Below are 19258 nucleotides of genomic sequence, written 5' to 3'. Positions count from 1 at the left end.
TCCAAAGGTCAGCTAAAATCTTTGATTAGAACATTTAGAAAGACTCTTAATCCTGGAAGAATTCTAAATTACTCAAAATAATTCTCTCTTTTTTTGATTGTGAATTTGTTTAGCTTTGGAAAGTTTGTCTAGCTTGGAGAGTTTCTCCAGAATAGAGTTGTGATCCTCTCAACATTTGCTTCCCTTTCAACATACAGTTGAATTGTAGAGATTGCAGTAACTCTGTGGTGTGCCATTCTAAAGGTTTCTCATTCTTTGTAACTTACCTCTCTATATTATTCTTGTGTCTGTTGATCTTATTTTTGGTACTCCATTGAAGACCTAAGTATTTTTGGAATGTGTTTGTGTGAAGGCATCTGTATGTCAGATTCTGCAAGATTTCACTTTTCCCCCCTTTTCCTTATACACTGATATGTAAGATTATTCTTAAACCTTAGGGAATAGGATCAATACTCATTAGCTTGAGATACTAGGGAATAGTAATATCATAGACAAAAGCAAGCTACAAAACATTTGAAATAATTTTTAAAATATAAAATGTTAGGATTTTTCTTTCTTGCTTCTTCAATTAATTTATACATGTGGTAGGCAGTTTGGGAAAATAAGGTATAATTCTATTATGGAAATAATTCACAGTTAAATTTGAATGTGTCTTCTCTAAGTTTCCCTGTTTTTGTTTATATATTTGTAGCACAGTCTTATGTCATTTAATGACAGAGATATGTTTTTGACAGATGTGTCTTTATAGCCTTTTTTTTTTTTTTGATGGTGGTGCTGGGGATTGAACCTAGGGCCTTGTGCATGCAAGGCAAGCACTCTACCCACAGAGCTATATCCCCAGCTTGACAGATGTGTCTTTAGGTGATTTGGGCATTGTGTGAGCATAATAGAATGTATGTGCACAAACCTAGTGGTATGAAGTTCTACACACCTAGGCTATATGGTATAGGCTACTTAAATTTTTTTTTTTCACTTTTTAAGTTTTTTTATTGTTGAAAACTAAGACACAAATATATTAGCCTAGGCTTACACAGAATCAGAATTATCAACATCATTGTCTTTGATTTCCCCATCTTGTCCCACTGGAAGGTCTTCAGGGGCAATAACATAGTTGGAACTGTCATCTCCTATTATAACAAGTGCCTTCTGGAATCCCTCCTTAAGGACCTGCCTGTTTTACAGTTATCATTATTTTTTTTAATAAGTAGAAGGAGTACACTCTAATAAGTATAGAAAATATGAACCAGTAAATAGTCATTTATTATCATTATCAGTTTTTATATACTATGTATAATTGTATATGCAGTAGGTTTGTTTACTCCAGTATTACTAAAAGCATGTACGTAATAATTTGCAGCATCATGATGGCTACTCAGTTACTAGGTGATAGAAATTTACTCACTTTATTATAATCTTAAGGTACCACCATATGCAGTTTGTCCTTGACCAAATTATCATGTGGTACATGAAAGTAGTTTCTAGTTTTGTTTTTTTTTTTGTTTTTTTTTGGCAGAGCTGGAGATTGAACCCAGGGCCTTGTGCATGCAAGGCAAGCACTGTACCAACTGAACTATATCCCTAGCCCCATTAGTTTCTAGTTTTTAAGATAGCTTTTAGTATATAATATCATCTTTGATAATATGGACATCTGTATGCATACATTTTTCTCCAGATTTTACAGGTCAAGATTGTTTACTTAGAATAGATTCCTGGAAAAAGTTGCTGGGCCAAAAGACATGAGTATTTGCAGGGTCGTAATACATATTAATTTGGAAAATTTATGTGCGTTAAATTACATGATCTACATATATTGTCTTGTTTCATTCAAGGAAGCATTGAATATGATCACTTTATTTACACAATATATTTATTTTGTTTATTTGTTTTATGTTGTGCTGGGAATTGAACCCAGTGCCTTGTGCATGCTAGGCAAGCACTCTACCACTGAGCCACAACCCCAGCCCGAATATGAGCACTTTATAATGTAATGTGGTTCAGTGGTTAAGTGCCTCTGGGTTCAATCCCTCCCCGCCCCCCCCCCCCCCCCGCCAATTTATGGAATATAATAACCTTGTCTACATTTTCATTTTTTAGTTATAGGTGGACACAATATCTTTATTTTATTTTTATGTGGTGCTGAGGATCGAACCCAGTTTCTCACTACGCTAGGCAAGTGCTCTACCTCTGAGCCAGGACCCCAGCTCCCATTTTCTGTTTTTTAATATTTCGGATTTATTGTCTTTAGTATAAAGTCTTGCTGACAAAGCCTAATTTTATTTCACTTAAATGTTGTAATGCCCTTTTTGCCTTGATACCCAAAGGATATCTTTTTCTCTCTTATTTTTTTGTGGTGCTGGGCCTCATACATGGTAGGTAAGTACTCTACCACTGATCTACAGTTCAAGCCAACATTCTCCCCCCTCCTTTCTTTCTTTCTCTGGGGATTGAACCCAGGGGCGTTTTAACCACTGAGCCACATCCCAGCTCTTTTTACTTTTTATTTTGAGACAGGGTCTTGCTTAATTGCTGAGGCTGTCATTAAATTTGTATCCTCCTGCCTCAGCCTCCCAGGTAGTTGGGACTACAGGTATGGGCCACCATGTCTTGCTAATATTTTTGTTTATAGATGAGGTAATAGTGGTTCATAGGTTGAATAGCATGTTTGAAAATGTACAATCATTGGTGTGAGTAAAACAGGTTACAGGATAATATACTATACTATTTTTTTTTTTCTTTTTTACAGTATTGGGGATTAAATCCAGGAGTGCTTTACTGCTGAGCTCTATCACCAGTCCTTTTTTTTTTTTTGAGACAGGGTATTGTCTGGTTGCTGAGGCTGACCTTGAACTTGCAATCCTCCTGCCTTTGAAATACCTGGAATTACAGGTATACACCACTATACCTGGCAGGAAAACATTTTACATTTAGAATAAGAAAATAAATAAGGAAAGAATATGCTTGGCATGTCATTTATTGTAATATAACAAATGCAAAAAAAAAAGAGTTAATATTTTGCTTTTTTTTTTTTAAAGAAAGAGGGAGAGAGGGGGGGAGAGAAAGAGAATTTTTTTTTTAATATTTATTTTTTACTATTTGGCGGACACAACATCTTTGTATGTGGTGCTGAGGATCGAACCCGGGCCGCACGCATGCCAGGCAAGTGCGCTACCACCTGAGCCACATCCCCAGCCCAATATTTTGCTTTTTTTAACATCTACATTGTTTTTTAATTGGAAAAGGTAGAATCATTAGAGTAAAAGCTATAATTATGAAAAGTAAAAATAATCTAGTTTTAAAACATTCTGGTGGCTAGATCAGATGAATGTTATGCTATATAGTACAGAGAGAATTTTGTAGAACTGATTGCAGAAATCCCTCAGTAATTCTGGAAAATGAGAAAAGTTTTAGAATATAGGAAGATACTATATTATATATTTAAAATGAGGTAAACAATTTATATTAGTTAAACTTAATATTGATTCCTGGTATAACTGTAGAATGGATGATTTATGAGCAGTTTGAAATGAAAACTTAAAACAAGCATTCATTATATGTGATCCAGTATGTGTAAGAACAGGTCTTATCTCACAAGTGTGCTAGTGTAATAAAAAGATGATTGGGATACAGTTGTAATATTTAGCCTTTACTTGTCCACTCTTTTAATAGGAATTCTGGAGAGTCATTTAACTTCCTGGATTTCACCAATAAATTGTGGAAGTTAAACTGGATCATTGGTTTCCAAACTTGGCTTTGCATCTCTTTGGTATCTTCATATATTTAGTATTATCTTGGATCTTAGAGGTTTGACATGCACCCAAAGGAAGAATAATTTCCTTTTATAGTATTCCTGATTTGTTAGTTTCCGTATGCTCACTTTACAGGATGGGAATTCTATTATTCTGAAACCACTATCCACCCTGCTGTTTAGAAATATACATAATAAATCTTTCTCTTTTTTTCTGAACCACTGTCTTGTTTATCATAAGTCTTCTCTAAATTAAATATGCTATTTTCCATTTCCTTTATTCCTGAAGAAATATGGATTTTGAGTCTTAATCATCCTGATTGCTTTCTTTTAGGAGGATTGAGTTATCTGGCGTTCCTGTGTTTCCAGAGCCTGAAACCATATTTAATTCAGCAACAATGGAACTGTAGACTTTTTAAAACATTTAAGTCAGTTCTACATTCTTGTAAGCATTCCACAGCTCTCCCCATAAAATGACTGGGCTACCATTTACATTACTATTTCTAAAATGAAATACTTAGGTGTAAATCTAACAAAATATGTACAGTGTCTGTATGAGGAAAACTATAAAACTTTGATGGGCTGGGACTATAGCTCAGTGGCAAAGCGCTTGCCTCGCATGTGGGAGGCACTGGGTTCGATACTCAGTACAACATAAAAAAATACAAAAATAAAATAAAAGTATGCTGTCCATCTACAACTACAAAAAAACCTATAAACTTTGATGAAAGAAATCAAAGGTAAATAAACAGAAAGATAGTCTATGTTAATAGATCGGAAGACACAATATTAAGATATCTGTTTCCCACCTGATCTATAGATTCAACTCTATCCCCATAAAAAATTAGACACTTTATTTTGTAGTTATCAATAAACAGATTCTAAAATTTATATATAAAGACAAAAGTGTATGTAAATAGTAAGTAATATTGAAGAAGAACAAAGTTGGAGAACTGACATTACCGAGTTTCAAGACTTAACTACACATAGTATCAAGACAGTCTGGTATTGGTGAGAGAAGAGAGAAATAAATCAAAGGGATGAAGTAGAGTCCAGAAAGACCCACACAAATATAGTGAACTGCTCTTTGATAAAGGAGCAAAGACAATTTAATGGAAAACAAATACATTTTTTTTTTAACAAATGGTGCTGGAACAGATAGATTTTAGATATAACACCAAAGGCATGGTCCATGAAAAAGGACTGTAAGGTGGACTTTGTGAAAATGTAAATACTTCTGCTTTGAGAAACACAGTTAAAGATGAAAAGAAAAGCCATATTTACAAAACACATCCAATAAAGAACTTTTATCTAGCTAGGCACTGTGGTGCACACTGTTAATCCCAGCTACTTGGAAAGTGGTGACAGGAGGATGGCAGATTTAAGCCCATCCTCAGCAAGTTAGAATACCCTGCCTCAACATACAATAAAAAAGGCTGGGGGTATAGCTCAGTGATAAAGTGCCTCCCTAGCCTATGCAAGGCCTTGGGTTCATCCTCAGTTATCTCAGAAGGAGAGGCTGGTGGTGGTATTTGGGGGGACACTTGTATCCAAAATACACAAAGAACTCTTAAAACTCAACAATCCAGTTAAAATGTGGGCAAAAGATCTGAACAGACACCTTACCAAAAATGATATACATATGACAAATACATGTGGAATGATATTTAACACTATAGCATTAGGGAATTGCAAATTCAAACAGTAATGAGATACCTGTTGAAATGGCAAAAATCCAACATTGAGAAGATCAAATTATGGTGAGGATGTGAACCAACAGGAACTCACTCACAGGCAGTGAACAAATGCAGAATGGCATAGCCAGCTGGGTGTGGTGGTGCTCACCTGTAATCCCAGCTACTCAGGCTGAGGCAGGAAGATTGAAAGTTTAAGGCCAGCCTGGACCTTGTCTCAAAAACTAAAATGGGTTGGGGATCATGCTTCTTAGGATTCACCCAAATTGAAAGCACATGTCTGCACATGTGTACTTATAACAGCTTTATTTAAATTACCCAAACTTGGAAACAATCAAGATGGCCTTCAGAAAGGGGGGAAAAAAAAGTCATTTAAAAAAATAGGTACTTGGGGCTGAGGTTGTGGCTCAGTGATAGAGTACCTGTCTAGCACATGCGAGGCATTGTGTTCTATCCTCAGCACCACATAAAAATACATAAGTAAAATAAAGGTATTGTGTCCAACTATGACTAAAAAATAATTTAAAAAAAAGTACTTGATTTTGTCATAGAAGTTGACTAGTTGTTTTTCATTTGGATATCCAATTGACTCAGGCATTTATTGAAAAACTATCCTTTATCACTTCACCATAATGCCACCTTTGTCACACATAGATCAGAAATCATTTGGGGTCTGTTCTGGCCTCTGTTCCATAGGCCCATTTGTGGCATATACTTTTCACTTTTCTTTTGTAACATTCTTTTTTTTTGAGATGGAGTGTTGCTAAGTTGCTAAAGTTAGTCTTGAACTTGAGATCCTCTTGCCTTAGCCTTCTGAGGTGCTGGGATTACAGGCATGTGCCACAATGTCTGGTTTGCTTTTCTTTTTTTTTTTTTATTAGTTGTTCAAAACATTACAAAGCTCTTGACATATCATATTTCATACATTTGATTCAAGTGGGTTATGAACTCCCATTTTTACCCCGTATACAGATTGCAGAATCACATCGGTTACACATCCACATTTATACATACTGCCATACTAGTGTCTGTTGTATTTTGCTGCCTTTCCTATCCCCCCTCCCCTCCCCTCCCCTCTTCTCTCTCTACCCCATCTACTGTAATTAATTTCTCTCTCTTGTTTTTTTTTTTTCCCTTTCCCCTCACCTCCTCTTATATGTAATTTTGTATAACAATGAGGATCTCCTTCCATTTCCATGGAATTTCCCTTCTCTCTCCCTTTTTGTTAAAAAAAAATTTCTCCCTTTTCTTAAAAAAATAAAAAAGAAAGGGAAAAAAGTAGTCTTTTTGAGTGGTAAGTCACATAACATAAAATTCATCTTGTGGAGGTTAGTGGTATTTACTATGTTGGCAGACTTATGTAACATCACCACTATCTAATTTCAAAAAGAAACTTCATACAATTAGCAGTCACTCCCTGTGAACTCTGCAAATCTGTTTTCTCAATTTTTGTCTATTCTGGATATTTCATGAATGGACGCATACTCTGTTGCCTTGTCTGGTTCCTTTCACTTTGCATAATCTTTTGAAGGTTCATCAGGGTGTAGTAAATATAGTATGAAGTACTATATTTTTTTTTACTATGAAGTAAAAAAATATATATGTAACATGTACCATTTTACCATCTTAAAGTATACAAATTCAGTAACATTAATTATGTTAATAATTTGGCATTCATAGTTGCTATTTCCAAAGGTTTTTCATTACCCCAAACAGAAACTTTGTATCCAATTAATTGTCCCCCATATTCCCCTTCTCCCAACTTCTGGTAACCTTTAATCCACTTTGTCAGTTTGCCTATTCTAGATATTTTGTAAAAGTGGTCATATTTATCCTTTAGAGCTTGGATTATTTCATGTAGCATATTTCCAGGGATCACCCATATTATAGCATGTATCAGAATGCCATTTTTTTGACTGAATGATATTCCAGTATACATTACTCATGTGTAAAAGAATTTACCACATTTTATGTATTCATTTACTAGCTGAGGATATTTGGGCTTTTACTTTTTGGTATTGAGAATAAGCTGCTATGGACATTGAAGTACAAATTTTATGTAAACATATATATATTCACTTCTCTTGGTTTTAACTTAAGAGTGGAATTGCTAGGTCATATTTCAAGTCTGTGTTTCACTTTCCCAAAGCAGCTGCACCATTTTGCATTCCCTCCAGCAATGTACGAAGGTTCTATTTCTCCACTTTCTTGGCGATACTTTTTTTTTTAAAATTAGGGCATCTAAAGTGGATGTAAAATGGTGTCTCATGGTTGTGACTTGCATTTCTCAATTAACTGATAACATTGAGTATTTTTTTTTCTTGTGCTTTGTGTCATTCATATATCTTCTTTGAAGAAAAGTCTGTTCAAATCCTTTGACCTTTTTTTTCCTTTTGGTGGTACTGGGGATTGAACCCACTACCACTAAGCTACATCCCTAGCCCTTTTTATTTTTATTTTATGACAGATTGTCTTGCTAAAAAAGTTGCTGAGTCTGGCCTGGAACTTGAGATCCTCCTGCCTTTGCCTCCTGAGTCTCCACACCTGGCATTAACCATTTGAGTTAATGCTTGTGTAGAGTTCTTTTTTTTTAAATTTTTTTAGTTGTTGATGGACCTTTATTTTATTCATGCGGTGCTGAGAATCCAACCCAGTACCTCATACATGTGAAGCAAGCGCTCTACACTGAGCCACGACCCCAGTCCTTGTGTGGGGTTTTAACTTCATTCTTTTAAATGTTGATATTTATTTGCCCTGGCATCACTTATTGGAAAGAATATTCTTACTCCATTGAATTGTTTTGGCACCTTTGTGGTAAATGCTTTTAAAAGTTAAAAACTGATAATGTTGTCTGTCAAAAGTCTTTTGGAGTATTTTTGAAGCATTCTTTAAGATAATTAGAAATTTTTTAGATTATTAAAAAATAGGAAAATTATTAAAAGCTACTTATTCAGGTTCTTTTTATCCTTACCTTGGATATTTACTGCTTTGGTTCATGTCAAATGGCAATTGGACTGTACCCAATTTTTTTTATGCTTTAAGAAATACAGTTGAGGGGCTGGGGTTGTGGCTCAGTGGTAGAGTGCTTCCCTAGCATGTGTGAGGCACTGGGTCCGATTCTCAACACCACATATAAACAAATAAATTAATAAAGGTCCATCAATAACTAATAAAAATTAAAAAAAAAAAAAAGAAATACAGTTGAATAGGCAAATAATGGTAGAGTTCTTACTTAGGCTTCTTTATTTTGAAGTGCTAAAGCCAGAATTGAACTGAAAATTACAGGTTTATTTCTTTGAGATATACATGGTACCTCAATATTAACTTGCTTTCTGAGACACAATTATACTTTTAATTATTTTTGAAATGTGTTAAGCCACATAAGATTAAGATATGATTATTTTGGATAAAATGTTACTTTGACCAGGAAAACTTTTGTCCAAATGATTTTACAGGTTCAAATGGATTAAAGAAATTTCCTGTAAATCTACAGTATTTCCCTCTAAATTACACAAAAGAGTTATCCCCGTTCTAAGTTTCTGTGCAGGGATTTTTTAAGACTAGCCATTGCACAGTTCTCTATATTAATTCATGTTCTGAAGGGATTCACTTTTCCTTGACTTTATATGACAGCTGATCAAGAACAGGTATTATTTTTCCCTCCCCTTTTTACATTTTAAATTTGAAACTGAGTAAGGAAAAAAAAAAACTATTTTGAGTAAGTTATTTACTTATTTATTTTTGGTACCAGGAATCGAACCCAGGGGCACTTAACCACTGAGCCACATCCCCAGTCCTTTATATTTTTTCTTTTGAGACATGGTCTTGCTAAGTTGCTTAGGGCCTCACTAAGTTGCTGAGACTGGCATTGAACTTGATATTCTCCTGTCTCAGCCTTCCCAGTTGCTGGAATTACAGGTGTGTGCCACCACATCTAGTCATATAAGTTATTTGGAAAACAAAAAAGAAATACATTTGGCCAAGGTTTCCTTTTTATTTTTTTTAAATTTTTTAGTCATAGATGGACACAATACCTTTTATTTATTTAGTTTTATGTGGTGCTGAGGATCAAACCCAGTGCCTCTCTTGTGCTAGGCAAGCATTTTACCACTGAGCCACAGCCTCAGCCTGCAAGGTTTCCCCTTTATAATACAGCTTATGTTTATCTGAGTAATTTTGAGATAACTGTTTAATTGATTATTGATGTACATTTATTATTTTTTAATTATAAAAATTTTGGTGAGTGGTTTATCTGGGTTTTATTTTGGGGGGGGGATGATATTCATAAGTTAGGATTCCTTAATTGGGATATTCTTTGAAAAGGCAAAAAAAAAGCCACAAAATATTAATATTCAAGTTCTTGACTTGTCTACAGTTTAATTCCTTTTGTGTTCTGTTCTTTGCTGTGAATTTTTGAAGTGAAAAAAGCAAAAATTCACTTTGAACCAAGAAGACGACTCCTCTCTCTTGTTTATGCAGTTTCTAAATGGCAGCTTTAAGAGAGAACTGTTGTGCTGAGTGTGGTGGCACACACTTGTAATCCCAGCTACTCAGGAGGCTAAGGCAGGAGAATGGCAAGTTTGAAGCCTGTCTGAGCAATTTAGTAAGACCTTGTCTCAAAATAAAAAGGGTTGGGGGTATAGCTCAGTGGAAGAGCCCTTGCCTAGCATTCACAAGCCCCTTGGTTCAATCCCTGGGTACTGAGAAGAAAGAAAAACAAGGAATTGTTTTCCTTCTCCATTGTTTTTGCATGTGAAAACAATCCTTGTGAAACTGTTTGGGTAGTGCTGAGAAGTTACTCATTCTATGGCTTTTAAAAAAAAAGGTACACAGCACCTTTATTTATTTATTTATTTATTTTTATGTGGTGCTGAGGATTGAACTCAGCACTGAGGATTGAACTCCAGTGCCTTACACATGCCAGGAAGGTGTTTTAGCACTGAGCCCCAGCCCCAGCCTCTATAAATAATGCCTTGAAGTGTAGTACAAGTGTCAGGCCACCTTCACTGAACTGTATCTGTTCTCTGTTGCAAAAGTGATCAAAGGTATATGTTTAGTCTTGAGATTATAGGCATTTATAGTTTAATTTTTAAAGCAAAGAAGAGTTTCATAGTATCTTTTCATCAACATAGATATAGACTGTGTTCTTCTGGCAGCAAGTGGAAATTAATCTTGGATAACCATAGTATCTAGCAACAATAATGTACAGATACTTTGATGTTTCACTGTGAATAACCAAGTAAATGGAGTGTAAAACATCAATTTTATGTTTTTCTTGAGCACAATGTAGAATTTCACTCCTTATATATATTCTGAAGGTATCATTATTTGAGGCATTTACAGAAGACCTCAAATAATGATATCTGAGCTTTCAGACTGTTTATTGGAGCAGTGAATATGTTTTACATATAGATTAGGTTTCTCTGTATGGCCTTGTAAACATATACACACATTCTCAAGTATATCCACAGAAAGAAATTACTTAATAATATCAAAAGGAAAATAGTAATTTTAAATTGGAGAAACCTGGTGGATTGCTTTAACAAGTGATCAGAGTTGAATCACCAATATTGGGACAAACTGTATCTTGTACTTTCTAATTTTGATACTGTGAGAACACAGGTATTCTTGCCAAAAATGCATGAGTTTAATCTACTTGGTTCTATAAATCATCTGATTTGTATTCTTAAAAAAAAACTCAAGGTCAAGCTGGGTGTGGTGGCCTATAATCCCAGTAACTCCAGAGACTGAGGCAGGAAGATGGCAGGTTTGAGACCAGTCTGGGCAACTTAGTGAGACCCTATCCCAAAATAAAATTTTATAAAGGGCTGGGGATGTAGCCCAGTGATAGGGCACTCCTGGGTGCTGTTTTAAAAAAAAAAAAAAAGTCAAGAAGGGGAATGATTGAGGAATGTTGTAGGTTAAAGGTGACTGATACACACCACAACTATATCTATGTGTGAACCTGGAGTGAATCCTGAACAGGAAAGGATATAAAGTACATTATTGGGACAATTAATAGAGATTGAATATAGATCATAGAATATTATACTTTCTTGATTTTGGTAATTAACACCGTGTTTATGTAAAAATGTTCTTTTCCTTAGGAAATATACATGCAGTATAATGGAACATGCTGTCTCCAACTAATTTTTGGTTATTAAAAAAAAGTGATGGATGCATGCATGTACATGTATATGTTGAGAAGATAATGAAGCAGATGAGGAAAAATATAAACATAGGGTGAATCTGGGTAAAGATTATGTGGGATTTCCTAGTGCTGTTCTTGCAACTTTTTTGCAAGTTTGAAATTATAATAAAAAGCCATGTAAATATAACTGAGTGGTGTTAAAATTCTTTGATCCAGTTCATCATTGTGGTTTCAATTCTTTTTCTATGTTCCTTTGCAGAATAGCCTTTAAATGAAAATGCTTTGGCTGGGGATATAGCCCAGTAGTAGAGCCCCTTGCCTAGCATGTGTGAGGCCCTGGGGTTCAGTCTCTGGTACTGCAAAACAACAAAAACAAAAATGGAAATGCTTAATTATGCCTTTCAATTCTGGGGTTCTTCACGTTGCAGAATAGCATGCATTAGGCTTAAAGCAGCTGTGTATTAAAATCAGTGGGAGATCAAGGAAAAATAAAAGAGTTCAGGCAGGTGGTGAGAAAACTGAATAGATATACATTTCTACTTTAATAGTGTGGTTTCATAATATTCTTTGGGAAAAATGTAAATTTTTAAAATATCAGACATAGCCATGTTCAAGCAAAGACATTATCAAAAACTGCCAAATGGACTTTTTTTTTGTGTGTGTGTGTGGTGCTGGGGATTGAACCCAGGGCCTTATGCATGTGAGGCAAGCACTCTACCAACTGAGCTATATCCCCAGCTCCCCAAATGAATGTTTTTAAAAATATATTTTTAGATGTTGATGGACCTTTATTTTTATTCATTTATTTATATGCGGTTCTGAGGATTGAACCCAGTGCCTTCTCACACATGCTAGGCAAGTGCTCTACCACTGAGCCACAACCCCAGGCCAAAATAGACATTTTTAAAAGTACAGGATGAATTATTTCTTAGCTTGAGACCTGAAGCGTTTCAGATTTTGGAATTTTTTGGGTTTTAGAATATTGATGTAGATTTTTATCATTTGAACATATGCTCAAAAGTTTAAGCTTTTGGAGTAGTCTGAATTTTGGATTTCATCTAACCTGTTTTTATCTATCAATCGATCTATATCTATCTGTGCTGGGAACTGAATCCAGGGGCACTCTGCCACTGAGCTACATCCCCAGCCCTTTTTATTTATTGAGACAGGGTCTCTCTAAGTTGCCCAGGCTGGTCTTGAAGTTGAAATCCTCCTGCCTCAGCTCCTGAGTAGTTGGGATTCCAGATGCGCACCACTGATTGAAGAAAAGCATTGTTTAAAGAGAAGCTTTTTAGAGTCATATTGCCAGTATTTGTTGTAAAGAAACCTGGGGGTTGAGGATGTAGCTCAGTGGGAAGTCAGGTGGGAGGTCTTGTTCTCACAGGTCTTGCTCAGTGGGAGGTCTTGCTTAGCATGTGCAAGACCTGAGTTCAATCCCCAGCATCACACCCTGTATGTATATTCTCTGTGTGCTTTATTGGTACAAAGTAGTGAGTAGTCTAATTACTGCCTGGCTTATGAAACAGCTAGGAGTTGCACTTGTTTTTATTATTTGTGATTTGAACCTAATATTTTTAGTGTGTGTGTGAAGCTTGTCTAAGTACTTTTTGTTCTTTTTTTTTTTTTTTCTTTGACAGTATTGTTAGCCCATTGTAAAAACAAAATTTGAAAACTATAAAAAAGAAAAAAAATGACCCATAATCAGTCTTTCTAAAAGTAACTGCTGTTAAGAATATTTTCTTGGGCTGGGGATGTGGCTCAAGCGGTAGCGCGCTCACCTGGCATGCGTGCGGCCCGGGTTCGATCCTCAGCACCACATACAAACAAAGATGTTGTGTCCGCCGAAAACTGAAAAATAAATATTAAATATTAAAAATTAAAAAAAGAATGTTTTCTTTTTGTAGTTTCAAAAAACATAGTGGGCATTATACTTGTATACAATTTGACCATGCTTCCTTCATGTAACATATCATGCACATTGTCCCACATCATTAAAAATTCTTTTGACACTGTTATTTTTAAACTTTTAATAATAATCCATTATATGATGAACTACAATTTACTTCTTTGTTCTGAGATAATAATTTTGAAGGCAAATAACATTGGTTATGAGATATGCATATGGATGAATATTTTAGTGCATATACTTTATAAGCAGAAGTAACGAGACCTCTGTTTTTCTTGATTTTTATTCTTTTGAGAAGCATTGTTTGAAGAAAAGCTTTTAAGAGTCATATTCAGTATTTGTTATAGTAAAGAAACTTGGGGGCTGAGGATGTAGCTCAGTGGGAGGTCATGTGCTTAGCATGTGAAAGACCCTGGGTTCAATCCCCAGCATCCCTCCCCCAACCACCCCAAAAAAAGGAACCTGGAGGAAATTTTTTTTTTATAAAAATATTCTTTTGTTAGTTAATTCTTAAACATTTGGCAATTTATTTCTGATATATGTATTATGCAGATGTTTTTCAAATTAATTAAAAATTTAATGTTTCTACTTGGCAGATATGAATTTAAGAACTTTGAGACTATCTATTTACCTTAAAATTATGTAAGATAAATTACAATTTAGATCTTAAGACATTCTATAATTTTAGGATGAGTTGCAGACTGAGGGCAGTCAGCATGACCTTTAATGTCAGGAAGCATAGTAGTATATTCTTGATTATAAAACACTGAAAGTGATCTTTCACATTAATTCTTGGAATTAGTGATTATTTTCACATTAAAATATTATTTTATTAGTCTTAGAATTACTTATTTGACCAGAAAATACACATGAATAGTTGAAGGTCTTCCCTTTCTTTGAGTCTTTTTGCATTTCTTCAGCAATAACGAGGGATTCCTTCCTAATAAAGCAGACACTTTTAAGTGTATGTGTAATAGGTTCATTAGGGATTGTGTATGAATAAATCACATCTCCTCTGGTGCTTAAGGTCATCCTGATTTAGGTATATGGTGGCGTCTCATATTTCATAAATGAGTACCTGAAATATATATTGCATTCATCTGGAAGGAGTCTAATAGACCCACTTAAAGTACTGTTAACATCTCTTATAATTTCATGTTTTGGCAGGTAAACCTAGCCTTTAAGCAACCTGGAAAGAGGCTAGAGCACCAAGGAATTAGAATTGAATTTGTAGGTCAAATTGGTGAGTTTTAAAATAGTATTACTTTTTCTTTTGATAACTTGAGTTTGAAGAGGGTTGGATTTGGCACTTAAATAATTAAGAGTTAAACTTGGTGGAAGGAAGGAATTGATTTTGCATAATAAAAGAGGACTTAATATATTAAATCAGAATGTTTCTTTTAATTGTATTAAATTGCATTTGACTCATTCTGCCTGTATTATTGGATTTTACTACTAAAACTGAAAGATATTATATAAACTACTAGCCTTGAAAAATCAGTTGGCTCACTCACCAAAATTTTCATCTGTCTACATTTTCACCAACCTTACAACTACCAGCTTCACCTTCATTTTTCATTCTCTAATTATCCATGCCATTTGTCTTCCTGACCTAGTGTGTGCCTGTAGCCAGACTCACCTGGTAACAGAAAATTCCATGTGAAAAGGAAAGGGATGATTTATTCTTAGATCAAATTGTGTACATTTCCATATATGTATTTTAGAGACATTCTTGATTTAGCTGGGAGTTAAATTGTATATAAATCTTTTATACTATATATTCAGAAAAAAGAGGGTTAGGAGTATGGCTCAGAGGTAGAGTGCTTGCCTAAGCATGTGCAAGACCCTGGGATCAGATCCCCCCATACCATAGATAGAAAAGAAAGTATGTCTTTTCAATACTGTCTACAAAGCTAGGTTTTTAAATCTAGTTTTCTAAGTTTTACTGTACATTTTTAAAGCATCAAAAATGGAATGGGTAGATATTTGTTTACATATTATTCTGAATGAGATTGTACTTAAGGGTCAAATTTTAATGATTAACTGATAGTTGGTTTTATTCTTTTGTGTATTACAGTTTTATCAAGGTAATATATTTGTCCAAAACAAAACAACAAAACAGAATTTTTGCCTTAAAGGGAAGAAGTTCAAATAATTGCTGGTAATGTGTCAAACAGCTTTATATTGGGGGAAATCCCTAACTACATCAAAAGGAATGAACTCATTTCTGATAGGAATTTTCATTGTGCTATGTTTCTTGAATTTAGTGATGCCTAGGTGGAGCATAATAATGGGGATGATAAAATTCAGATCATAGTTCTAGTTTATTAGAGACAAATCCAACTAATTCTTTTGGTAAAAATTATTTGCTTTGGAGGTAGAAGTTTGGGTTTTATTGAAATGGACATTAAAATATAATTAGTCTTTTGCTGTTTTAAATTTCTTAGAACTCTTCAATGACAAGAGTAATACCCATGAATTTGTAAACCTAGTGAAAGAACTAGCCTTACCTGGAGAACTGACTCAGAGCAGAAGTTATGATTTTGAATTTATGCAAGTTGAAAAGCCATATGAATCTTACATCGGTGCCAATGTCCGCTTAAGGTATGAATGTATTACAAACTATAAGCAGAGTCAAAACCAGAAAGTAATGGCTCTTATTAATGTCTTATTTGAACTCCTAGTTGTAATTCTGTACTGAAGATTTAAGGTTGGAAAATGTTCTGCACATTACTTTGTTTGGCTAGGACTGATCTGAAGAGTTTTTTTTTTTTTTTTTTTTTTGATACCAGGGATTGAACTCAGGGGCACTCGACCACTGAGCCACATCCCCAGCCCTAATTTGTATTTTATTTAGAGACAGGGTCTCTCTGAGTTGTTTAGCGCCTCACTTTTACTGATGCTGGCTTTGAACTCACGATCCTCCTGTCTCGGCCTCCCAAATTGCTGGGATTATAGGCATTCACCATCAATGCCCAATGACTGGAAGAGCTTTTTAACATAGATTCAGAGAAACCATATGAAAAGTTTCAGTTATATATTTCCTTTGTGTGAATTATCTTTTAAGTACTTCATTTGTGAAGAAGTACCTAAAATTTCCATCTGTCCACATTTTGAACTGAATTACTCTCCAAATATATTTATTTTCTAATGAATCTTATTCAATATATGGTTAAGAAGTGATCTGGAACTCCAAAGAGGCTGACTTATCTGAAAGTACAAAAGAAGCAAATGGCAGAACTGAAGTAGGAACTCAGTTTTCTAAATTCTCAATCCAGTATCCTTTCCCTAGGTCTTCTTGCAGGAAGCCATGAATGCTTCAGGGACCAGGGCAATTAAAGATACTAATCTGAATGCATCAGGTCTAAGAACCTGCTTTCTTAGCATTGTCCATCTGTTACTGGATTTGACAGCCCAAATGCCAAACAGCAGTACTTTGACTAGATATAGATTTCCTTACATAGGTTTGACAGTTTCCCTGCAAACTTATCTGAAAAGTATTTATTCTTAAAATTGAATTTTCTTCCCCCATATGCGGAACAGTTTTTTTGTTTTTGTTTTTTATTAAGAGGGCTAGGAGTATAGCTTAGTGATAGAATGCATACCTAGCATTTGTGTGGCCCTGCACCAAGAAAAAAAAATTAGAACACTTTCATAAGGTAAATGCAAAATGTAGTAAGTTGAACCCAAAGGAATTCCAGCCAAGAAAAAACTGAGGTAATGTTTGCATATTTAGAATATTTAAATTTATCATAGGTGATTTATCTCATTTCCTCTATTAATTTTATAGGTATTTTCTTAAGGTGACAATAGTGAGAAGACTGACAGACTTGGTGAAAGAGTATGATCTTATTGTTCACCAGCTTGCCACCTATCCTGATGTTAACAACTCTATTAAGATGGAAGTGGGCATTGAAGATTGTCTGCATATAGAATTTGAATACAATAAGTCAAAGTAAGTACCTTTCACAGATGAATGTTCAGGGAAAATTTAAAAATAAGCTTTTCAGGCCTTTGTAAATTGATCACCATAAGGATAGAATTAATATTAATCTGATGTTAACAGACTGACAGTCTCTGAGCTACAAGAAATTTGAGGAGTTTGGTCTTGCTTCCACCCCAGGGAACGTATCTTTTATATTCTCTTCCTGATAAGATTCTGCTTGATCACTTTATGTAGAGGATCTTAACATCTCAGAAGTAGCCAGTTTCATTTGTCTGTAAAATTTACTAGCTTGATATCACTTCATCCTGGCTATTTATTTGAACTGAAGCAAAAATTCTTTTTTTCTGACTACATAAACAGTACTTTTTCATTATTGAAAATTTGGAGGATGTAAAAAGTGAAAGGAAGTAAAAACGTCACATATGTTCACCTTTACTATTTAACCACTAATAATATTCTCTTGTGTGTCTGTTTTGGGGGTGTGGTATATATATATATATATTTTCAAAATGGGTTCATACTTATTATTTAATACCTTTTTAAATTTTATTATGGAAGATTTCAAACAATGCCAAAGTACATGAATATTGAATAATATAATGAATCTTCATGTACCCATTGCCCAGCTCCAACAGTTACTAGCTGCTTTGTTTTGTCTGTATTTAGCTCCCACACTTCTCATAGACTATATTGAAACAAATTCTAGACACATAATTTAGTCTAAAAAATTATGCATTATTTTAGTGTAACTACAATACTATTCAAAAATATTAACTCCTTAATATTTCTATAAATATAGTCAGCATTCACATAACCCAAATTGACTCATTTTTTGTCTCTTTTTTTCACATGATTTGTTCAAATCTGTATCCAAACAAGATCCACAAATTTCATTGGATTTTTTTGACTCTTAAATCTCATAATTTTATATTTTTCCCATTTTTTTATTAAAGTTTTAATTTGTTGAAGAAATAGATGGCTTGTTTTATCTCTCTTCTACATATTATTCTCTTACATAATTTTTTATTGTCACTGCCAACTTTATAGCACTTAAAATTTGATATATGTGTCTATAGAATCTTAAATTGTTGATAAATTATCAGATACTTGGAAACCTAAACACTTGTCACTGGAGTTTCCCTTCAGACTCATGTGGTTGTATTCCCAGATTTGTTAGCACCTTATTTCAAAGAATTTAGCAAGGTTCTTTGGTTATTAAATAATATACAACAAAATCAGATCTGTGGAGGTAGCCCCAATTAATCTCTCTTTGAGGTCAGATTTGTTAGTTGTATTATTATAGCATTTATAATGATGCTGTTATATAGAACTTTTTTTTTTTTTTAAGAAAGAGAGAGAGAGACAGAGAGAGAGAGAGAGAGAGAGAGAGAGAGAGAATTTTAATATTTATTTTTTAGTTTTCGGCGGACACAACATCTTTGTTTGTATGTGGTGCTGAGGATCGAACCCGGGCCGCACGCACGCCAGGCAAGCGCGCTACCGCTTGAGCCACATCCCCAGCCCTATATAGAACTTTTAATGTTGAAAATATCTTCAACTGGAGGCCAGTCTGGGCAACTTAAGCAAGACCCTCTCTCAAAATAAAAAGAACAATAAAAAGGGCTGGGGGTATAGGTCAGTGATAAAGTGTCCTGGTTCCATTTCCATTACAGTTGATCAGTCAATCAATAAAATGAAAATATATTCATTCACTTGAAACAAATATTTCAAGCATAAAGAATCTAATTTTCTATTTGGTTAACTGCTTAGATTCTCTAGGCAATAAGTCCTAAGTAGGACCAACAATTCATCAGGC

The 19258-nt window shown here is 34.5% G+C and overlaps 1 protein-coding gene across 3 annotated transcripts in view; it reads left to right on the top strand.

Annotated features, from left to right (window-relative positions):
• Vps26a (VPS26 retromer complex component A) overlaps window positions 1-19258 on the top strand; it is a 38500-nt gene that overhangs the window by 8281 nt on the left and 10961 nt on the right. The window contains exons 3-5 of one of the 3 annotated variants that reach the window (XM_027931306.2): window positions 14664-14739; window positions 15944-16100; window positions 17287-17451. In XM_027931306.2, coding sequence (XP_027787107.1) covers window positions 14664-14739; window positions 15944-16100; window positions 17287-17451 — 398 coding nt within the window. Of the gene's footprint in view, window positions 1-14663; window positions 14740-15918; window positions 16101-17286; window positions 17452-19258 lie in introns of all 3 variants that reach the window. The other 2 variants (XM_071611212.1, XM_071611213.1) reach the window with 2 other exon arrangements.

The sequence above is a fragment of the Marmota flaviventris genome, chromosome 4 (genome assembly GCF_047511675.1).
Source record: "Marmota flaviventris isolate mMarFla1 chromosome 4, mMarFla1.hap1, whole genome shotgun sequence".
Classification (NCBI taxonomy): Eukaryota; Metazoa; Chordata; class Mammalia; order Rodentia; family Sciuridae; genus Marmota; species Marmota flaviventris.
This window is presented reverse-complemented; position numbering and strand designations above follow the sequence as displayed.